Source organism: Amblyraja radiata, chromosome 1 (assembly GCF_010909765.2).
Source record: "Amblyraja radiata isolate CabotCenter1 chromosome 1, sAmbRad1.1.pri, whole genome shotgun sequence".
Classification (NCBI taxonomy): domain Eukaryota; kingdom Metazoa; phylum Chordata; class Chondrichthyes; order Rajiformes; family Rajidae; genus Amblyraja; species Amblyraja radiata.
This window is the reverse complement of record NC_045956.1, coordinates 90,034,051-90,058,459: the sequence shown is the minus strand read 5'-3', so window position 1 is coordinate 90,058,459 and position 24,409 is coordinate 90,034,051. Positions and strand designations below refer to the sequence as shown.

At 47.9% G+C, this 24,409-nt stretch overlaps 1 protein-coding gene across 2 annotated transcripts in view; it reads left to right on the top strand.

The window, feature by feature from the left end:
- LOC116976597 (testisin-like) overlaps positions 1-24,409 on the top strand; it is a 59,178-nt gene that overhangs the window by 27,763 nt on the left and 7,006 nt on the right. Inside the window, exon 2 of one of the 2 annotated variants that reach the window (XM_033026439.1) lies at positions 23,484-23,549. The exons of the other annotated variant lie outside the window; for it this stretch is intronic. Within the exon in view, the coding sequence (XP_032882330.1) occupies positions 23,484-23,549 (66 nt within the window). The remainder of the gene's footprint in view (positions 1-23,483; positions 23,550-24,409) is intronic. 2 annotated transcript variants of the gene reach the window in all.

Sequence of the window (24,409 nt, the reverse complement as noted above, 5' to 3'; positions counted from 1 at the left end):
CCCCCCCCCCTCCCCCGGAAGGGGCGTTACCTTCATCGCGGTGATTTCTAGGCGAGAGGATCTCAAGGTTTTTTAAACACTCATAACTTTTTTATTTTTCATCGATGGGAAAAATCCTCTGGGCCTGCTTAGGGGAGGAGGACTGTGAGTAAGATGGCCAAAAATCATAGCGATATATGGTAACGTATTTTCTAAAATCAATATACAGTGCAGACAGGAAGTGGTCAAGATGAGACTTTTAATTATATAGATAACACATCAACCCACTTGATTGGAACTTCATCCACCACCTTAAAATGTCTAGGAAGGAATTGTAGATGCTTTTTTAAACTGAAGATAGACTCAAAAAGCTGGAGTAACTCAACGGGAGAGAAAGCAGAGGCTACCTGCAGTTAGAGAAGCCAAGGTTCATACCGCTGGGGTGGAATCTACCCAAGCAAAATATGAGGTGCTGTTACTCCAATTTGCACTGGGCCTCACTCTAACAATGGAGGAGGGGGAGTTGAAGTGCTGAGCCACCGGGAGATCAGCTTGGTTAACGCGGACTGAGTGGAGGTGTTCAGCGAAACGATTGCCGAGCCTGCGCTTGGTCTCGCCGATGTAGAGAAGTTGACACCTGGAACAGCGGGTGCAGTAGATTAGGTTGGAGGATGTGCACGTAAACCTCTGCCTCACCTGGAAAGACAGTTTGGGTCCTCGGATGGAGTTGAGGGGGGAGGTAAAGGGACAGGTGTTGCATTTCCTGCGGTTGCAGGGGAAAGTACCTGGGGAGGGGGTGGTTTGGGTGGGAAGGGACGACTTGACCAGGGAATTGCGGAGGGAACGATCTCTGCAGAAAGCAGAAAGGGGTGGAGATGGAAAGATGTGGCCAGTAGTGGGAACCCTTTGGAGGTGGTGAAAATGTAGAACAGTGGTACTTAATCTGGGGGTCATGACACCCCCCATGGGAGTTATTTGGGGTTTTTCCGGGGGTCATGAAGGGGTTGTAAATAATATCAATTTGTTGGCTGGAGTAGAGATACGGGCAGCAGCATTGGTGGCTTTCTGAAAACAGTGAAGGTCGGTGACAGTGGCTGCGGTGGCCCCGCCCGGGGAGGTGGTGAGAGTTGGCAGCTGCGGCTGTTTTAGTGGTCCGGGCCTGGGTTTGGATATGACAGTGGGTGTGGGTGTGTCAGTGGGTGTGTGTGAGCAGGGCTGCCAACTCTCACGATTTGAGCGTGACACTCACGCATTTCAGCCAATTCTCACGCTGAAGACAGAATTCTCACGCTGACACGCTGTCTTCAGTCCCTGCACAGCAAAGATCCTATAGCGGAGCACAGTTTGTCTCTTTGCGCCGCATGACAGCGATCTGCACGGATTGGGGAAGCGCGTCGGTCCCGGGCAGCGGGTGTCAGCACTTTTGTGCGCCGTCTACGAGCACTGCGCTTCCGGCTGCCGCGGCAACCTCGCTGCCTCCCTCCCTCCTGCCCTTCAACTCACACGGCAGCGCCAACGCCGCCAATCCACGCTACACCGTGCCCGCCAGACTCCCCATTGGGCGGCCGGGGAAAGAGAGGGAGGGGAGAAAGAGAGAGAGAGAAAGAAAACAAGGGAAGGATGGAGGCAAAGAGAGACAGGGGGAGGGAATGTAGTAAGGGGCTTGAAGGAAGGAAAGGAGAAAGGGGAGAAAGAGGAAGCGTGAGGAAAAAGAGGGAGGGTGGGAAAGACAGGGAGGGTGAGGAAAGGGAGGGGGGGAGGAAAGAGGGAGGGGTGGGAGGGAGGAAAGAGGGAGGGAGGGGGGAAAGTGGAGGAAAGAGGGAGGGAGTGGGAGGATGGAGGGAGGGAAGGAAAGGTGTGTGTGTGTCTGTTTCCCTGCGTGAGTCTCCTTGTGTGTGTGTGTGTGTGTGTGTGTATGTGTCTCCCTGTGTGTGTGTGCGTGTCTCTGTGTGTCTCCCTGTGTGTGTGTGTGTGTGTGTGTGTGTGTGTGTGTGTGTGTGTGTGTGTGTGTGTGTGTCTCCCCATGTGTGTGTGTCTCCCTGTGTGTGTGTGTCTGTGTCTCCCTGTGTGTGTGTGTGGCTGTGTCTCCGTGTGTGTGTGTGTGTGTCTGTGTCTCCCTGTGTGTGTGTGTGTCTCCCCGTGTGTGTGTCTGTCTGTCTCCCTGTGTGTGTGTCTGTCTCCCTGTGTATGTGTGTCTGTCTCCCTGTGTGTGTGTGTGTCTGTCTCCCTGTGTGTGTGTGTGTGTGTGTCTGTCTGTCTACCCGTGTGTGTGTGTGTCTGTCTCCCTGTGTGTGTGTGTGTCTGTCTCCCTGTGTGTGTGTGTGTGTGTGTCTGTCTCCTTGTGTGTGTTTGTGTGTGTGTGTGTGTGTCTGTCTCCCTGTGTGTGTGTGTGTGTGTGTCTGTCTCCCTGTGTGTGTGTGTGTGTGTGTCTGTCTCCTTGTGTGTGTTTGTGTGTGTGTGTGTGTCTGTCTCCCTGTGTGTGTGTGTGTGTGTCTGTCTCCCTGTGTGTGTGTCTGTCTGTCTCCCTGTGTGTGTGTGTGTGTGTGTGTCTGTCTCCCTGTGTGTGTGTGTGTGTGTGTGTGTGTGTGTGTGTGTGTGTGTGTGTGTGTGTGTGTGTGTGTGTGTGTGTGTGTGTGTGTGTGTCTGTCTCCCTGTGTGTGTGTGTGTCTTTCTTTGTGTATGTGTCTCCATGTGCGTCTGTTGTCAGATCCTGGCCTTATACAGGGCTGCCAACTCTCACGCTTTGAGCGTGAGAGTCACGCATTTCAGCCAATTCTCACGCTGTCTTCAGTCCCTGCACAATTTGTCTTTTTGCGCCATATCACAACGATCTGTGCGGTCTGAGGAACACACTCTTGGACGCTTGGAGGTCCAGACTCGGCACTTTCCTACCAGAGACCGTGGCTTCAGGATGTCATAGGCCGCAGGCCGGCAGTCGGAGCTCTTCTCTGGCGATCCCCAGCGAGGGATCCCAGGCTCTGGATGGTAAGTCCGCGCCATGCCCCAGGCTAGAAGCTCCGCAGACCACAGCTCCACGATATCAACGTATTGAATCAATAGTATTGAATGAAACTTTGCCAGAACAATACATTTTCATGCTGTGATTCAACATTTTTCACAAAAAAAGGCAAGGAAAGCTCTTTATTTAAAGTAAATACTAAGCCTATCTACCTTCTTTTACTTTTACTAATTATTTTGTAAAAGTTAAGGCAGATTTCCCTTTCGAATGACACAGTCCAAGGTTGAATCTCGGATATGAGTAATGATATTCTGCTGCAAGTAGTGAGCGCTGTGAAGAGCAGTCCAGTGTATTCACTACAACTGGACGAGTCAACAGTTGTTGCCTCATGTTCCCAACTGCCAGTCTACATTCATTACCTCGATGGAGAAGCCATGAAGGAGGAGTACCTGTTCTTGGAGCCATTGGCTACTACCACTCCCGAGTGGAAGATGGAAGATGTGTTCAGAATGCTGGAAGCCTTCCTCATCAAACATGAGCTTGGCTGGGAATGCCTTGTCGGGGTGTGTACAGATGGTTGGTTTCAGATCCAGCTTCCAAGGCTTCGTGAAGGATGTTGCTCCCCATGTCTCCTCCACCTACTGCATGATACATCACCATGCTTTAGCAATGAAACTCTCCCTCCTGGTCTTCGAGAAGTGCTTTCAGATGTGGTGAAGATTGTGAACCACATCTGAGGGAGCGTAACAAACTCAAGAATCTTCAAAGCGATGTGAAGAAATGGATGCCGATTTCACTGTTCTGATATTCCCCCACACAGAGATGCGCTGGCTTTTGTGTGGTAAAGTTCTCAATTGTGTGTGTAGCCCTGTGTAACTTCATATTAGTTTTTCTTATTAAGAGATTTATATAAGTTTTGCTGTGAATATGTGTTCTGCATTTGATTTGTTGTTAATGAGTTAGATCATTTTTCCTGTGTGGTGATTGGTTTGGGGGCGGGAGCTGGGAATTGTGGGTAATCAAAGTCCAGGAGAGAGAGAGAAGAAGTCCAGAAGAAGACAGAAGAAGCCTAGGCTAACTGCTACCCCTTCAGCTCGGAGGGGTGGATTAAAGACTGTCGCTGTTTGGACTTTGTGATTACGAGGAGAGTGAGAGCAGCGGTTAGCTGAGCCCTGGAGACAACGAGGGAGAAGGATGATTTCTGCCACATGGGGTCCTCTCTGGTCAGCCAACTCCCCGCCATCTTGTGAGCTTCTGCACTGTGCACTTGTCAGCTTCCACTGTATTTGGCCGCGACGCTCTCCAGCTTCGACCAGGCCTGCAACGTGGGGTTATTCTTGTTTTGTTTTTAATGTTGCCGGCTTGTGTGAGTGAGTGTGTGGGCCCACACAGTAATTAATACTTAAAGGTACTATAAAGTTTTTGTTTCCCGACTTTTGTATTAAAGTGCCTATAGCAGTTGTAGTATAATGGCTACTAAAGCAGACTCTCAGTTAGCAGCTAAGCTTCATAGCTGGTGTAGTGAAGCATGCTTAGACCCAAACATGCTTTTGTCCTGTTTGACGTGCCGACTAATACTGACCAAGCAGACATTGAAGAGACTGTTCAGACAGTAAAGGCACTTGGGAGAGTAAAGGTACGGGACGTCCAAAGTGACATTCAGACTGGCAGCAACCTGGTACTCTGTGAATGCCGTGAAGTTGTACAGCCAGATCGCATTCTCCCCCAACTGTAGCCAGTGAAGTGAGGCTCAGAATGGAAAATTTTCCTCTTCAATGAACCTGTGAGCCCAGCTGAAGATTTTTTAGCTAAGCTAAACAAACTAATGACTGATGAAGGAAAATCAGTAAATGATGTTCAAGCCATGCTGACTACAGAGTCATTAAGAGACCCTCTGGAAGAGAGGTGAGTCAGCTTATCTTACCTGCTCAGTACAAATCAATGGTTCTGAAGTCCATGCACGACGACATTAGTCACCTCGGCATTGAAAGAACCACAGATCTTGTCAGAAACCGATTTTACTGGCCCAAAATGGCCTCTGAGATTGCAACCTACATCCAGAACTGTGGGAGATGTGTGGCCCGGAAGTCCCTTCCAAACAGAGCTGCCCCTATGCAACAGATCACGAGTAATGGACCGTTGTACTTGGTCTGCATGGATTTCCTTTCTATTGAGCCCGACTCCAAAGGCATTGCCAATGTGCTGGTCATCACAGATAATTACACAAGGTATGCTCAGGCATTCCCGACCAAAGATCAAAAGGCCCTCACCGTGGCTAAAGTCCTCTTTGAAAAGTTCTTTGGTCACTACGGACTGCCAGCCCGCATCCACTCAGATCAGGGTCGCGACTTTGAGAGCAAAATTATCAAAGAGCTCCTGACCATGCTGGGCATTCGCAAGTCGAGAACCTCTCTGTACCACCCTCAGGGAGACCCCCAACCTGAGAGATTCAATCGTACTCTCCTGTCCATGCTTGGCACCCTTGATCCAGCTCTAAAGCCCAAATGGAGCCAACACATAAGCCAGCTAGTGCATGCTTATAACAGCACCCAGAATGATGCAACAGGGTACTCACCCTACTTTTTAATGTTCGGGAGAGAGGCGCGGCTACCAGTGGATCTTTGTTTTGGCATTGGTTGGGAGGAAGAGGATGGTCTTAAGCATCACCAATATGTGGCCAAAATGAAAAAAGAGTTGCGGGATGCTTACCAGCTAGCAGCTGAAGCAGCTTCCAAAAACCATGAATGGAACAAAAGACTCTATGATGCAAGAGTGAGAAATCAGACACTGCAAGAAGGAGACCGTGTCCTGGTTCGCAATCTTGGCATCACTGGAAAACACAAGCTACAGGACAGATGGAACCCCTTGCCCTATGTGGTGATAGCACAGTTGCCCAATCTTCCGGTGTATCGTGTGAAACCAGAGAGAGGAACAGGCATAGTGAAAACAATGCACAGAGATCACTTGCTTCCCATTGGTTACTTGGTAAGACTGCCTACTACTGCAGAGAGGAAAACACAACCAAAGAAACCAGTAACCAGAGCACAGAAAGTAAAGTGTCAAGCCCAAAACCCAGAACATGTGAGTCAAGAGACACCGACTTCAGGGTCTGAAGAGGAGAGTAATTACTACTTACCCCAGCTAAAGCTCTGTCTACGTCCGCAAGCCCAAAACACAGAACATGTAAGTCAAGAGGACCAGACTTCAGAGTCTGAAGAGGAGAGTAATTATTACTTACCCCAGCTAAAGCTCTGTCTACGTCCGCAAACCCAAGGCGTGGAGGCTGAACACAGACATGGTCCGGTCATGATAGATACAGCTATCAGCGTCTGCTCCAATGATCATGACTCACCTGAAGAGGAGGATCAAGTGGATGAACTGCCAGTAGCAACAGAAGATCTGGAAGAACCCTTACAGCCACACCAAGACTCTGTGGTGGACACAGAGCTGGGGGAGGGAGACGTCCCTACCCCTAGCACCTCGGCTGTGGTTGCTGAGTCCTCCCAGACACCCTGTGCCAAACGGCTTGTGAAACCTGTCCTACGCCTCAGTTATGACAAACTTGGACAGCCGACTGACAGACCTGTGATGATAGTTTATAGAGGCCTGATTATTCAAATATGCTGTGACACAGAGACCACAGACACTAGTAAACCAAGATTAACGTTAAGTTCAGAATCCATCTAAAGAGCCCAAGTAAGCAGATGTGTTTAGTGCACAGTAGGTTAGCCTGATAGGGACATCAGACGTTTAGCAGGGGGAGGGTGTAGCCCTGTGTAACTTCATATTAGTTTTTCTTATTAAGAGATTTATATAAGTTTTGCTGTGAAAATGTGTTCTGCATTTTGATTTGTTGTTAATGAGTTAGATCATTTTTCCTGTGTGGTGATTGGTTTGGGGGCGGGAGCTGGGAATTGTGGGTAATCAAAGTCCAGGAGAGAGAGAGAAGAAGTCCAGAAGAAGACAGAAGAAGCCTAGGCTAACTGCTACCCCTTCAGCTCGGAGGGGTGGATTAAAGACTGTCGCTGTTTGGACTTTGTGATTACGAGGAGAGTGAGAGCAGCGGTTATCTGAGCCCTGGAGACAACGAGGGAGAAGGAAGATTTCTGCCACATGGGGTCCTCTCTGGTCAGCCAACTCCCCGCCATCTTGTGAGCTTCTGCACTGTGCACTTGTCGGCTTCCACTGTATTTGGCCGCGACGCTCTCCAGCTTCGACCAGGCCTGCAACGTGGGGTTATTCTTGTTTTGTTTTTAATGTTGCCGGCTTGTGTGAGTGAGTGTGTGGGCCCACATAGTAATTAATACTTAAAGGTACTATAAAATATTGATTTATTGAGTGTTGGGTTTTTTTGAATATCTGTGTGAGAAACACCAGTAAAACACCATATTTTTGGTTATTGATATTTTATTTTGTATTTCCCTGACCAACATATCATTTATTTTAATTAATAGAATAAATGTGAAGGTAATTCATTGGAACATAGTTGTCAGTTGATTTATTTTAACTGTTTCTACAGTAGGGTATACCATTTAATATTGAAATTAAAGGTGCCCTATTGCCCAAATTAAGAGAGTGCATAAATATTTAAATTAAGGGTTAACTAACACCTATAAGGGAATTAAAGTTTACGAACCTGGGGTGCAGCTCATGTAGAGGGCAAAGAAGCGCTACATGTGATTCAACTTCGAGAGGAAATAGTGCTGTTCTTGGAGAGAGGGTGCACTGAGAAGGAGAATCAGCTTCATGACAAGATGCAGGATGAACGGTTCGTGATGAAGGTTGCCTACTTGGCTGACTTCTTTGCCGGGGTGAATTCCTGGAACCTGTCACTTCAAGGAAACCTCCCAATGCTACACACGGCTCATGACAAAGTGTCAACGTTCAGGAGGAACCTTTACCAGAGAAGAGTCCAAGGCGGTGACACGACTATCTTCCCTGAGATGACGGCTCTCCTGGATGCTACGCCAGATGCTGAATGCCACTTCCACGAGGTGATCACGACTCACCTTCTGGTAATTAGTGAAGCCATCGAACGATGCTTCCCTGGACTGGACGACCGCTCTCGTGATGAGTGGATCATCCGACCCATTTCTCTTGAAGACTGTGCCATCAGCGATACTGACTTGATTGCTCGGCACATTTTGGCTGAAAGTGAAGGACTGTCCTGTTCTTTCGAAGAAGGCCCTGACCCTATTGGTCCAGTCTCCCTCAACCTATCGCTGTGAGGCTGGATTCTCAACCATGGTAACTCTGAAAACGAAGGTTTTGCGATCGACGCTTGCGATCGATGCTGACATGAGGTGCTGCCTGTCGAGCATTTGTCTTTGTTTTGATTGCCTGATGGCAGCGAAGCAAATTCAGCTATCCCATTGACTTTTAATAAATCAGCCTGTATTTATTTTCAATTTTTGTTTCCGCGGTCACGGTACTGACCAAGAATGTCTGATGGGGTCGTGGGGCCAAAAAGGTTAAGAACCACTGATGTAGGAGGGTGCAGACATGTAGAATATCCTGCTTATTTAAAGGACAAACAGGAGAGTGGTTTTCAAAGCTCAGCAAGATCAGGCCCAGCTGTCAGTCAGCCAGAGGCAACCCCAGCAGAGATAAAAACAGAGATCAAAGACGACAGAAATTTGTGACAAGTGAATTATTGCAAAAATGTAAAATCTGCATGGAACTATTGTACCTAAAATGATGCTGCAGGTGTTTTAAATCAGGGAAACACTTTGGAGCATCTTGAAATGCATCCTAGTATGTCCTGGCATGCCTGAATAAACTGATTTGTTCGAGACTCGGATTGCTTTGAAGCTCGATTGGGCCCCGCGAGAAAACCAGATTCAGGGTGCAGGTCAAACACACAGATCCATCCAACGTTCAAGAAGGCAGCTTAAAACAACCCTCTCAATGGCAATTAAGAAAGGGCAATAAATCTTGGCTTTGCCAGCAATGGCCAGAACCTGATTATTCAACAAATAAAAACAGAATTTGCTCTCTCAGGTGAATGCGAAAGATCTCAGGACACAATTCAATGGGTCAATAATAGTTCAATAGGTAGTTTATTGTCACGTACCTAAATACAGTGATCTTTTTTGTTTTCCATACATCCAGAAAAATCATGCTATAAATGAGCACAATCATCCAGATGTAAAAGAGTGTAACGATTATTGTCTATTAAAATAGATTTAGTAGATTTCTTCTGAGACAGAGCACAACATGACACCACATTCCATCGCTATCTTGTTCCTTTCACATTTCAAGTTCTAAACAATAATTGTATCTTATCTTGACCCTTAAGGCTCGTTGTCCTGGCAGCGGCACTGGATCAGTGATGATGGTTTGGCAGTCTCAAGAACGACAACTGAAGTTTTAAACAAACCTTTATTCGAAAGTTCGGTTTTCAGTACACAGGTTCCCTCGACACGTCTGGCCACATTGGTGGTCAATGCGGAACTGGCGCGCGAAAGCAAAACCGCGCGAAAACAAGCAGCCCCTCCCGAGTCACTTGACCGCGGCTTCCAAACGCTGGGTTCGATACCTGCGTGCGCCATTAGGCGCCGCTACATGGCCCTCCCCAAAATCCGCGGTATGGAAACGCACGGGGAACTAGACGGTTCGACCGGAACGCGTAGTCCGAGGTCGCGGGGTGAACAAAACAGTAGAGACCGGCAAAACAGAACCGGAGGAACGTGAAAAATGCGAGTGAGGGACGGGCATAACAAAGGGGACCGGAGATACATGACCGGGGGTAACAGGTGCAGAGGGCGGCAAAACGGCTGGTGGACGACCTCTACTCGGTGGAGTAGCCACTGTAACTGGGCTATCCTCGTCGACGTGTGCTGGCTTAAGGCGGCTCACGGAGACGAACTCCTCCTTGCCACCCATGTCCAACATAAACGTCGAGGCACCAGTACTCAGCATGTACACTGACCATCGTACACCCGCTGTAACGGCGAGCGGTGAGCATCTCTAAGGAGAAAAACATAAGCACAATCCTGTAACATAGTAGGCACATGTACCGCAGACGAACCATGCCGGGAAGTGGGAACCGGGACCAAAGCGCGTGCCCGCTCGCGAAGGTCAGCTAACAACGCCAAAGCCGGGACCTCTTGATCCCGGGGGACGGGCAGGAAATCCCAGGGAACTCCCAAATCTGAGCCGTAAACCAACTCGGCCGAGGAGGCTTTTAGGTCCTCCTTAGGCGTGGTCCTGATGCCTAGGAGGACCCAAGGTAACTGGTCGACCCAATCTGGGCCGGTGAGTCGGGCTTTCAACGCCGACGAGGTGCCTGTGGAAACGCTCAACTAAACCGTTGGACTCTGGATGATACGCGGTGGACTGATGCAGCTTCGTGCCATACAGCTGTGCCATACCACTCCACAGGGAGGACGTGAACTGGGCCCCACGATCGGTAGTGATATCAGAGGGGACCCCGAAATGAGCGACCCAATTCGAGACAATGGCCCTCACGCATGCCTCAGCGGAGGTATCCGTTAATGGTATCCCCTCCGCCCACCTGGTAAACCTGTCCACGATAGTCAGTAGGTGAGTAGCCCCGCGTGGACACGGCAAGGGGCCCACCAGGTCGACATGGATGTGCAGGAACCTGCCGTGCGGGACGGCGAAATCTTGGACCGGCGGGCGCACATGTCTATGTACCTTGGAAGTCTGGCATGGGATGCAGGAACGTGCGATGAACTTCGCCGTGACCAAGGCAGAGGTGGCGCGAATGGACAGGTGTGCTAGGCTGTGAATAGTGTTGAAAATCCGACGCCTCCAAGCAACCGGAACAATGGGACGGGTTTTGCCCGTGGAGATATCGCAAAGGACTCGCACGCCGGCGGCGCAAGGCACCTTAGCCAGCTTGAGACCTGATTCAGCATTGCGGTAAACCTCCATACCGGCATCTGCCTGTTGGGCAGCGGCCAGCTCCTCATAATCTACGCCTAGACTAAGCGCTGAAACTTCGGGCAGCGCTGGACGGGACAACACGTCAGCCACAACGTTCAGCCTCCCTGCCACATGCAGAATATCGGACGTGAATTTGGAAATGTAGGCGAGGTGCCGTTGCTGTCTGGCAGACCAGGGGTCAGGTACATTGGTCAATGCGAACGTGAGTGGCTTGTGGTCTGTGAATGCGGTGAAAGCGCGCCACTCCAGGAAATAACGAAAATGGCGGATCGCTAGGTAGAGCACAAGGAGTTCCCGGTCGAAAGCGCTATACTTAACTTCGGGGGCTCGCAGCTGCCTGCTGAAAATTGCCAACATCACCCAGCGACTACCTACGCGTTGCTCGAGGATGGCGCCTACCGCGACGTCGGAAGCGTCCACGGTGAGGGACATTTGGGCTGACGCCCTAGGGTGTTCTAGCATAGTGGCGTTGTCCAATGCAGTCTTAGCCCCCTCAAACGCCTTCTGTGCCTCCTTGGACCAGACCAGGTCCTTAGGCTTACCGGCCAGGCATTGGAACAATGGCCGCATGATGGCAGCGGCTGACAGGATGAATCAGTGGTAGAAATTAACCATCTCTATAAACTCCTGTAGACCCTTGACCGATAGGGGCCTTGGGAAGCGACGGATAGCGTCGACCTTCTCGGGCAGCGGCTGCGCGCCATGGCAGGTAATGCTGTGACCCAAGAATGAAATGGAACACAATCCGAACTGGCACTTCGCAGGGTTGATCACCAACCCATGCTAGCGCAGCCGTTCGAAAAGCAGGCGGAGATGCTTGACGTGCTCTGCCTGCAAGCTGCTGGCCACCAGAATATCATCGAGGTAGATGAATATGAACGGCAAACCCCAACCGACCTGATCCATTAACCTTTGGAATGCCTGAGCAGCGTTCTTCAGGTCAAAAGGCATTCTGAGCCATTCGAAAAGGCCGAAAGGGGTGATGGTGGCCATCTTTGGGACGTCGTCGGGATGGACCGGAATTTGATTATACCCGCGAATAAGGTCGACCTTTGAGAAAAAGGTTGCGCCCTACAGATGAGCCGAGAAATCCTGGATGTTCGGGACTGTGGTTACCTGCTGTGGTTACCGCGTTCAAATGCCAGTAATCACCGCAAGGTCTCCAACCCCCAGTCACTTTGGGCACCATGTGTAGCGGGGAAGCCCAAGGGCTGTCCGACTGCCGGACAATCCCCATGTCCTCCATAAGCTGGAACTCGTCTCATGCGATGCGCAGTTTATCGGGCAGGAGGCGGCACGCTCGGGCGTGAACCGGTGGGCCCTCGGTGGGAATGTGGTGGACCATGCCATGACGGGCATGGCCCCGTCATACCGGGGCGTGAGCAACCCTGGGAATTCGGCGAGCAGGGCTGTGAAAGGTTGCTGGATCTCAGCTACCTCGTCGAGTTGCTGTAGGGGCGTGGACGGAACGCGCGGCTTGGCAGGGCACAGGTCCGGCACTGGAACCATGCGCCCTCCTCGCACATCGACTAACAGGGAGAACGCGCGCAAGATGTCGGCCCCCAGGTTCGGTTAGGCGACGTCAGCAACGATAAACTTCCACCTGTACGGTCGGGAGTCGAAATTTAAGTCCAGGGTCCGTGTACCGTAAGTGCGAATGTCGCTCCCGTTAATAGCCGAGAGGACGGGTCCTATCTTACCGACGCGAGTATCTTGGGCAAGACGCTAGTATTGGCACCAGAGTCCACCAGGAAACGGTGGCTGGAATGGCGATAGCGGACGTAGAGGCGTTCGTTTGGGCCGATCCTGTTCGCCTCTATGGACGATCAGCCGAGGCATTTCCTTGATATGAGCAGGGGCTCCGGCATCTTCGGGCTTCGGGCCCGTATCATTGATGGTAGTAACACAAGCGACGTTGACTGTAGACCACTGGCCGCGGCAATGCTTCTTCGGCGCTGGGCTGGGCTTCTTCTTCCTCTCGATGTCGTCTCGGTTGCACCCCTGCCATGACCAGGAGGCGGGTGAAAAGCACACACGTCCTGCCTTCTGTGTGCCCACAATTTGACAGCTCTCTCCGCGAGTTGGTGCGGGTCGCTGAAATCAGCTTCGGCGAGCATCAGTTGGACTTTGTCAGGCATCTGCTCCAGGAACGCCTGTTCGAAAAGCAGACATGGGCGGTGCCCGTCCATCAGGGCTAACATCTCCGTCATGATGGTGGATGACCGCCGGTCGCCGACACAGTCCATGTGCAGCAGCCTCGCTTGCCTGTCTCTGCGGCTGAGACCGTAAGCGTGGAACAGCAGGGCCTTCAGCCCTTCGTATTTGCCGATGGTCCCTGATGTAGGGCAACAGCCTCGAGGTACAAGGTACACACAATTGCTGGGGAAACTCAGCGGGTGCAGCAGCATCTATGGAGCGAAGGAAATAGGCGACGTTTCGGGCCGAAACCCTTCTTCAGTACGACCACAGCCTCGAGGTACAGTCCTGCGGCAAAGCCCCCACCACATGGAAATACATTGTGTCGTCCGCTACGATGCGATGGAGGTGAAACTGTGCCTCAACGTGAACGAACCACACCTGAGGTTGGTCAGGCCAAAACTATAGCAATTTGAAAGCCAGTGAGCCCTGCCGCGTGCTGGCTGATTCTGCGGGAACGCTGTCTTCCTGCATAATTCTCTTGTCTAATGATGGCTAGACAGGTCGGGGTCACAAATTTGGCGGTCTCAAGAACGACAACTGAAGTTTTAAACAAACTTTTATTCGAAAATTCTCTTTTCAGTACAAAGGACAAAGGACATTTATTTGTCACGTACACCAATTGGTGTAGTGAAATTTGTCTTGCCATGCAGCACACAGATAAAGATAAGACACAACATTAAAGAATTTAACAATAAACATAAAAAACATCCCCCCACAATGGTTCCCATTATGAGGGAAGGCACAAAGTCCAGTCCCCATCCCCTTGTCCACCCATAGTCGGGCCTATTGAGGCCTCCGCAGTCGCCGCTACGGGGCCCGATGTTTCAGGCCCTTCTCCGCCAGGCGCGTCAGGAGAATCCTCTCAGTGGCTTGGGGCACCTGGAGCGGCCGCTTCCTAACTGGAGACCGCGACTTCCGAAGCCGACAGGCCACGCTCGATGGAGCTTCACCACTGGCGATCTCGTCGCGAGATCCCAGGCTCCTGGTGAAAAGTTCAGCGCCACTGCCCGCAGCTGGCCGCTCCACAGACCTACAGCTGCATAATGTTCACCTGCGGTCTCAGCATTCCGAAGTTCCAGCGCGGCGACCCAGGCAAGGCATCACTCGCTCCGCGATAGCGCTCCGGCGCTGTGCCGCGGCCGAAGCCGAGGTTCTGGGCGGTCCCCGATTGGAAACGCTGCTCCAGGCCCGCTGGTAGGCCACGAGGACGGGTCGACGGTGCAGCCCGGAAAAAAGTTGCCTCTCTGACCAGGTAGGGACCCTAGATAACAGTTTCCCCCCTTCCCCCCCACATAAAAAAGGCAAGAACTCCGAAAACAAAAAAACTCAACTAACTAAAAATAAAAAAAGAGAAAAAACGGACAGCTGCAGGCTGGGTAGCCATACCCGTACAGGACGGCGCCCCCAGTACAGTAAACAGGTTCTCTCGAAACGTCTGGCCACATCGGTGGTCAGTGCTGAACTGGCGCGTGAAAGCAAAACCGCGCAAAAACAAACAGCCCCTCACGAGTCACGTGACCCCGGCTTCCGAATGTCGGGTTCGATACCTGCATGCGCCAGTAGGCGCTGCTACAATGGTGTCGGCATGGTCGGGCGATGCTGTCGGTAACTCCGTGTTGCTACGGGTCGCGCCTGATCTGTGCGCTGATCCCACTTATGTGAGGCCTCCAGCGGCATTTGATCTGCGCGTTTCCCCAGCTGCTTTAGAGCCTCCATTGGCCCACTCCACTGACACCTCGACCTGCCATCACCACATACGGGTCGTCTTTCACCTCCTGCAGCCACCGCTCCGTATCCGTACGCTGAGGTGTTTCCCATAGCTGACCACAAAACTCTTGAGTGCTTCCAATGGCGCGGGACATAAGCCTACAGCTCGAATATTCCCCCCTATCCTGCGCTGCAAGTTTTAACAAATAGCGATGCAAACATCTCTCATTTTCTGACCAATATTTATCCCTCAATCGATGACTACAAGAAGAAGAAGAAAATCTTATTGTTATAACATTAGTATTTGGGGAGCTTGTTGTGAACAAACCACCTGCCATGTTTCCTACATTATATTATGGCTGCACTTCAGAAGTGTAATTGGCAGCATTTTTTTTATTGTTAACATGATGTTTTCGTGAACAATTATTTTTAAAAAATCTATAAATCTTCAATAGTTCTTTATTATCACATACAAGTGTACAGTGAAATTATTTTTTGCATGCAGTTCAGTTAAGTATTTCCATACCATAGATCAATCCCCCATAGTACAAAAGAGAATAAACGAGTGGTATTCCGACTGCGCATGCCCAGGTTATAGGTTACTCGCAATAAACATTTTCGGAAGCTGTGGTGCTGCATGTATACAGACCTGCGTTTCATCCGTAGTCGGGATCAAACCAGGGTCTCCAGAGCTGCAAGGCTTATGAATTGCTACTGGACGGTCTCTGTCCACTCCCAAGTGTCCCATCCCAGTCCGGGGGCAGATTCAGATGTCCAGGGTGACCCTGGACTGACAGGACACCGGCCCAGAGCAGTGGCGGCCCAGCCTTATAGCCAGCGCTGGGAAGAAGCGCTAACTACAGCTTAACTCTGCCTGTCCCACCGGGTTAATCGACAGCCCAGCTATGGAAGGATATGAAACATGTACAGGTAGAAAGGATTAGTTGAAGTCGCCATCATGTTTGGCACAGATAATCATGTGCCAAAGGGCCTGTTTCTGTGCAGTGATCTTTCATCTATTGATCTTTGTTCATTCCCCAATGGGCGAATGGAGATGGGATACAATGCAGGGAAACATGAACAAAAGCGTTGAAATTATGTACGTTCCAAATTTGAAAATCATATGGACACCAGTGAGGAAAGAGGAGCCAACAGTACATTTAGACTCAGATCCAAACACAGAGTTTTGAAAGACTTGTTTATCTGATATTTGAGAATCCATGCAATTTTCAACGCAGTCCCAGTACTACGTACAATGGATGTACATAAAAAGAAAAACTAACTATAGCAACCAGCATGTATGGTCAAATGTTGTTCTAGTTCAGGTTTTGCCAATTAAAGAATATGAATAATTTGACCTAGAAATGTGAGTTAAGTTACTCACATGAGCATAAACGTTATTTAGCTTTGGAACGTCCAAAGGTGAGATTGAATTGGATGTGTACGATATTGCCATCGGTTCTAGGTCAAGTTATTCTGAGGACAATAAACACCTCCAGCAAACTATCATGCTGTGGAATGGTGGAGATCATCAGAAGAGTACAGGAGTGGATAAAGCAAAAGTGTTAATGCTAAGGATCTGGAGATCCTGCTAAATTAATATTAAATTTAGGAAGGAACTGCAGGTGCTGGTTTAAACCGAAGATAGACACAAAAAGCTGGAGTAACTCAGTGGGTCAGAGAGCAATGAATAGGTGAGGTTTTGGGTCAAGAAGAAGGGTCTCGACCCGAAACCTGGTTTGATGGTACACCGGCCCGGTGCAGTGGAGTTAACGCTTCCTCTCCATGCTGGCTGTAAGCCTGAGCCACCACTGCTCCGGGCCGGTGTCCTGTCGGTCCAGGGTCACCCCAGACATGTCCGGCCACCCCCAGACAGGGATGGGACATGAAGGGGAAGGGGATGGTCCAGTGGCAATTCAACAGCGCTTGCAGTGCCGGCGACCCTGATTCGACCCTGACTACGGATGAAGCGCAGGTCTGTATACATGCAGCAGCACAGCTGCCGAGAATGTTTATCGCGACTGACCTTTGATAAATCCCATGATTCCTTGCATTTTTCGGAATACCGAACTCGCTTATAGAAATACTCCACATAGACTGCATGCAAGAATCGGCAGGTATTGGTGCCATTTTTAAAGTCCTGTCTGGTCTGCGCGCTCGATCTCCTGGAGCGGCGCTTAATCCAGGTGAGCCCAATGCTGCTGCAGAACCTCCAGCTGTCATCCCCATCCGGATTGTCCAGCGAACCACCATCCCTCTCCTCATGGTAGAATTGCTGCCTTACAGTGCCAGAGACCCGGGTTTGATCCTGACTACGCGTGCTGTCTGTATGGAATTTGTCCATTCTCCCTGTGAGAGTGTGGGTTTTCTGCAGGTGCTCCGATTTCCTCCCACATACCAAAGCATGCAGGTTTGTAGGTTAATTGACTTCTGTAAATTGCCCCTTGGGTGTAGTATGCAAAATTGGGATAACTTAGAACAAGTGTATGCCTGTTTCCAAGCTGTATCTCTAAACTAAACTAAACTGGTTCTTCAAATATAATTCAAAGACTACGTGAAATATTAAATGACTCATCAGCGGTCCACTCGGTTCCTACAAAATTAAAATGCCACATTTCATATATATTTAGAGTTTAGAGATACAGCGCGGAAACAGACACTTTCGGCCCACTGGGTCCGCGCCGACCTGCGATCCCCGCACATTAAAACTATCCTATACCCACTAGGGACAATTTTTATATTTACCAAGCCAATTAACCTACACACCTGTACGTCTTTGGAGTGTGGGAGGAAACCAAAGATCTCAGAGAAAACCCACGCAGGTCACGGGGAGAACGTACAAACTTTGTACAGACAGCAGCCGTTGACAGGATCGAACCCGGGTCTCTGGCGCTGCATTCACTGTAAGGCAGTAACTCTCCCACTGCGCCACCGTTTCGCCCATTACTTGTTAATATTATTTGTACATATTACTTGTTTCAGCCGCATTAGTAATAATGCGTTTGAGTGTTTTATTGAGATGCCCTACATTGCTGTAAGGAAGGTCAATACTATCTAAACTCACAAAAACGATGGCGACTCAGGGAAGTTTTTACAAAGATATAAGTACTATCTGAATCATACTAAAGCAGGGATTGGAAGGATATGAAACATGTACAGGTAGAAGGGATTAGTTGATGTCGCAATCATGTTTGGCACAGATAATCATGTGCCAAACATGAGCATAAACATCCTTTAGTTTTGGAATGCCTAAAGGTGAGATTAAATTGGGTGTGTACGATATTGCCTAGGTCAAGTTATTTTGAGGAAAATAAACACTTCCAGCAAACCGTCATGCTGTGGAATGGTGGAGATCATCAGAAGAGTACAGGAGTGGAAAAAGAAAAAAGTGTTCATGCTAAGGATCTGGAGATCCTGCTAAATTAATATTAAATGTAGGAAAGAACAGCAGGTGCTGGTTTAAACCAAAGATAGACACAAAAAGCTTGAGTAACTCAGCGGGTCAGACAGCAAGGTGTAGGTGAGGTTTTGAGTCAAGAAGAAGGATCTGGACCCGAAACATCACCTATTCATTTTCTCCGAAGTTGCTCTCTGACCCATTGAGTTACTCCAGCTTTTTATGACTATCTTTATCAAATTGAATATTATGGTCTCCTTTCATGTTTCAGCGATTTTCCTGCCTACCGCCAAGCATTTGACATGGTGAAAGACAAGAAAAAGGACTTGTTTGGGGCAGAGGCGAATACACAGGTAGGAATTGAATGCGAGGAATGAGAGTGAGTAAAAAACAGCTGGTAACTGAAACATACGATGAGTAAAAGCTTGATTCGGTGAAGTCAAGTCACAGCCGCCTGTTTTCACCAAACCAACAACCCAGTTGGCCCTCGCAAAATCCTTCATATTTTTCTGATATATCTAGACATCCTTCATCAGGAACAGGCCCGAGAAGAGAACTTGCCTCTTTGCAAAATCAAGCCATAAAGAAACACACATCCCGGAAGTGCAATATTTTGACTTCCTTCTTTGTAAACGCGTCTAAATCCTGAAGCCTCCTTTTTAACATCAGATTTCTGCACCAAATGAACTGGAACTGTTCAGGAAGGAAGCATATTATCACCATTTCAATGGAATTTGAGATTGGCAATGAAAGTTGGGTTTCTCAGAAACATTGATATATCATAAATAAAAAAGATATCCTGTTGCAGGGTCTCAACACAAATCATAGATCATCCCTTTGCCTTGCCAGTTGCTTCCTGACCTGTCTAGTTCTTCCAAAGATAGACACAAAATGCTGGGGTAACTTAGCAGGTCAGGCAGCATCTCTGGAGAAAAGGAATAGGTGACGTTTCAGGTCGAGACCCTTCTTCAGTCTGAGAGTCAGGGTAGAGGGAAACTATAGGTATGAAATGATACAGAACAAATCAGAGTCGGCACCGATGGCCTAGTTCTTCCAGCAGTTTACCTTTTGCTCCAGATACCAGTACCTGCGGTCTTCTAGACAAATGACAATAGGTGCCGACTCTGATTTGTAGGAGTAGGCCATTCAGACAACGTTAATTGCTAGGTACACAAAATTGCTGGAGGAACTCAGCGGGTGCAGCAGCATCTATGGAGCGAAGGAAATAGGCGACGTTTCGGGCCGAAACCCTTCTTCAGTTTATTTCCTTCGCTCCATAGATGCTGCTGCACCCGCTGAGTTCCTCCAGCAATTTTGTGTACCTTCGATATTCCAGCATCTGCAGTTCCCTTTTGAACACCGAAAACGTTAATTGCTAGTCTGGCTCAAAAGTAAATGCATGTCAAATTTAGTCATGTTGTTTACTGTCCTACTTTTGCTTGCTTCCAGTAAACAATTCATGGTATTTTGTTTGCACCTGAGCTATTTTCTCCATGACTCAGTGATATTACTGTCACATGTGAGTGAAATGCCCAAAGGTTCATTCCACGAGACTGAAAAATAAAATTTAGGTCAATACTACTTTATAATGTTTCATAGGTCCTACCTTTTTGATGAAATATTAGTTAAGAATTTCATAATTACATTTTGAATGCAACAGCAATATTCACTCTTGGTTCTGGACAATCCACCACCATCACCAGGACAGATTATCTAGGCATTGTCACTTAGCATTTTCTAGTGATTTGTTGTGCTCTCTCTAATACTAGCTCCAGAAATCTAAAACAGAAATTCAAATGTAAATCATTGCAAAAACTCTGCCTGGCCATTCAACATGAGGGCAGCTGTGTGAATATTGCCCATAGTTTGCTAGGGATATATGAGAAATTTAGGAGGAGCAGAAACATCTTGTACGGCACTTCCACAAATCCCAAACGATAGCAGATATTTCTCCACAGAACCTGCTGGATCAGTTAAATTTATCAGCACAGCTATGATCATCACGTCACTGCTTTTATGTGTTCTTTGCTTGCTCTCTCTCTAACTGACTTCAATAACTAAGGTAATTAGTGGTGAATTTAGGAGAGGAACACCCCTGTCCCCTGTCTCCATCAATGGTGTGGATGTGCTATTTACCAGGGGATACAAATACCTTGGAGTGTACCTGGACAGTAAACTGGACTGGTCCAGGAACGCAGAGGCCCTGTACAAGAAGGGACAGAGCCGGCTGTACTTGTTCAGAAGGCTCCGCTCCTTCAATTGTCTGAAGCAAGATGCTGCAGATGTTCTACCAATCGGTGGTAGCCAGTGCCATCTTCTTTGTTGTTGTGTGCTGGGGCAGCAGAGCGAAGGCCGTGGATGCCAATAGAATCAACAACTTTATCAGGAAGGCAGGCTCCATCCTGGGGGCAGAGTTGGATTCATGAAAGGTGGTTTTGGAGCGGAAGATACTCTTCAAACTGCGGAGCATCCTGGACAATACAGCACACCCCTTCCATGACACACTGGTCAACCTGAGGAGTACCTTCAGCAACAGACTGGTTCCACCAAGATGCAGGACAGAATGCCACAGGAGATCCTTCTTCCCTGTGGCTATCAAACTCCTCCCCCTTCTGTCATGGGATAGACTGAGACTGACTCCCGTCCCCACCCCCTCCATAATCATTGCACATCCCCAATCATTTCCATTCATCGCTTTAATTTCATGTTTCATGTATTTTGTGTTTTATGACTGATGGCAGATTAATTTCTCACTTGGGATAAATAAAGTTCTATCGTATCGTATCGTAACATCAACTGGATGGCTTTACAAACAGCAAAGCATCACGGCAACCTCAATATCACCCTATCAGATATCTCCCCTTTGACATATCTACTCCAACCCCCAGCTTTCTTAACAACTTGTTTCTTATTTTTGTTTCCAGTTCTGTGAAGGGTCTTTGACGAGATATTAACTCAGTTTCTCTTTTCAAAGACACAGGAGTGAAAGTGGAGATAAAGGAATAAAGGAAAAAACATGAAAAAAGACTGGCAGCAAATATAGTCTGACCTGCTGAATTATTGCTTTTATTTCTTCTATCATCTGGGATTTGTGGGATTTAGTATTTATTTCAAACACCGTTATTACATCACTAGTCGGGTTGTTAATGACAATCCAGTCATTTTCATTACTAATCTGGATTGAGAGGATTACACTACTAGGAGCTGATATGGAGTCCATGAGCCAAATGGTCTCCTTCTCTGCTGCAACAATTCCTTGACACTCACGTCTACCAGGCCAGGTAATGCTATCAGATATCTTTCCCTACAAAGGCAAAGGCCAGTCAGTTATATTATCATAACCATTATGTTGAAAATAAAGACCAACAGATTACCAAGACCAACCAAGAGACACCAATTTCAGACAAGACAAAGTTGCTCATACCCAAGCTGACTTTCCAAAATGCTCTTCATAAATGTCTGGAGAGTAGGAACAACTGCATCACATATAAATCAAGCATTGGACATGGTTGAAATAGCAGAATCATACAGTCTGGACAACAGACTCCACCAACAAAATCTCAATGCTGAAGGGGGTTGGTTACTCTACAGTTAGTGGTTACTCTACAATCCATTGATTCCAGTAATATATTAAAAAAATCATAAGGTACATTCAGCAGACAAAATCATTTAATTAACTGCATAAAATATACAATGGATAGGATTATTACTATTAGTAATCTCTCACACCATGTTGTCATACATATTCACCTTTAACTAGTTATTAATAACCTTAATATTTTTCACTTGATCTTGGCAAATATTGTTACTTTTTCATTAATGTTTCAGTAAAATGGTAAATATACAAAGGGTGTAATATTTGCAAATGTAATTAAAAAAATAATAGTTACAAAGACCTCTTTATATATTTGGGACTTTAGGGCAGCTTGAGATCCTACCTTCGTTATCTTTGCAACAAACTATAAAAATCACCATCTGCATCACCCCCAACACGCACAGCAATCCCTCCACTCATCAACCCTTCCCTCGCTCATCATCATCATCATCCCTTCAACATCACCCGTAATCATCAGCCTCTCTCTCGGGCAGATGGAAGAAACCCAGAGATATGTTGTACTTGTATGTGGGCTCAGACGGGGCGAAGAACTAACGGCATCAAGTTCATCTTCAGCACTTTGTCGTTTATTTCTTTTAATCATCGCTTGCTGTCCCATTCATAGCGCACCCGCTTTGGAAAAAACAACAAATTCCACCCATTTGTTGGACGTGTTTGTATTCTATCACCATCACTCCTTCTGATACAATACTCCAATGACAATGTGCAAGGGTGGATGAGCGCCCAGGACCATATTCACCAGGTGGGGATCTGCCCCGTCATCTCAGATCTGGAGGCACCTGATGCCACTCCCTCCTCTCCATAAATATCGGCGCGTTACCTTCACTGTTGTTGCCAGTAGAGGTTGACATCGGATTCACTCCAGTGGCTGCTCGTTTGTTCTCGCTGTCAAAATGACCAGCGCGAATGTGGAAGCGGCGAAGACCGAGGAAGCCAAGATGTCCAAAGTGTTTAAGATTCTGGCAATAGTTTCAGCCCTGCTAAGTGTATTAATAATTGCAGCGCTGGTCGCTTTTGTAATATGTGAGTATTTTGCAATGTGATGATGTTTTTAAACCAGGCGAATTTTTAACCAGTTCTGGTTTTAATCTCTAAGTCTTTCTTAACTGAGGATCAGTAAATTGAGGACGTGTTTAATTATTCCAAAGGCAGGTTCGCTTTTGTCTGTGAAATGAAACGTTAAGTATATTTTAGCCGTTCTGATGTTGAGATTCTTCCCGCGCTAACATTTCCCAAAGAGTTTTGGTACGTTTGCTGAATGTCATTTTTACATGGTCCAATGTTGTATCTGTGGTGGAGCTGAACATCTTTTTATTTTTTCCCTTCGTTTCATTACAAGCTGATGCAAGCCCTGTTGTAAAAACTGCACGAATACCGCTGATCTTAATGCAAAGGATGTATGGAGATCCCCTCTTGGCGAGACTCATATTGATTTTGTTTACAATGTGGGAGGGGGTTACAATTGGTTGGGGGAGGGGGGGCTTTGGAATGCTAAATGAGTGAACCTGTCAAAATGTTAAGTGATCAAGTGAAACAATAGTTCGACTTTCTGGAATTGGGTTAATACTCCTAAGTTCTTGTATATTTGGGATAATGTTAAACACGCGTAAATACCTGTTAGAACAATTTGCAGTCCAAGTTGAGGTCCATTGAATGAAAGCCTTTAAGATTACTTGGCTACACATAATAGCATTGTAAAATGTTTTGTATTTCAGTCTTTTACCTCCCTCACAAGTGCACGGACAGTGAAGCTTGCAGAAGATCTGAATATACAGCCTGTGGTAAGTTCTCATGGTATAGAGATACAACATGAAAATGGGCTCTTCAGTCCTCTGAATCCTCAATGGCCACCTATTTCTGGACTAACCCCGTGCTGAATACACAAGGGCCACTTACACTGCGAACCCTCACATTCTTGAGTTAAAGGGTTGAAAGTAGAGCACCCAGATGAAACCCACGTGGGCACAGAGAATGTAGGTGCACACACTCTCCAGGGGAAAGGATTGAACCTAGGAGCTGGAGTAATGAGACAGTAGCTCTACTTGACCCTGGCTGCACATTTGAATTCAGACTGACAAACCAATGTGGCCTTGAGTTTAGGATGGAACTCCACATGCTAGTTTACAATGAAGATAGACACAAAACACTGGAAGTAACTCGACAGGTCAGGCATCATCTCTGGAGAAAAGGAATAGGTGACGTTTCGGGACGAAACCCTTCTCCAGTCGGAAAAACAGAGCGTAGGTGCAGAACCTGGTGGACTGGTGCGCACGTAACAACTTGTCACTAAACACCTCCAAGATCAACGAGCTGATTATTGACTTCAGGAGGTCCCATAATGGAGAATACGCCCCAATCTCCATTTACGGGGAAAGTGTGGAGAGAGTGTCCAGCTTTAAGTTTCTGGGCACTCACATTTCAGAGGACCTCACATGGTCCACCAACACCGCTGCGCTGGTCAAGAAGGCACAGCAATGACCGTTCTTCCTGAGGACATTAAAAAAGACTGGTCTGCCCCAACAGCTGCTGTCAACGTTCTACCGCTGCACCACAGAGAGCATATTAACGTATGGCATCTCTGTGTGGTATCTCAGCTGCACGGAGGCGGAGGCGGAGAGGAGAGCTCTTCAGCGCGTCGTCC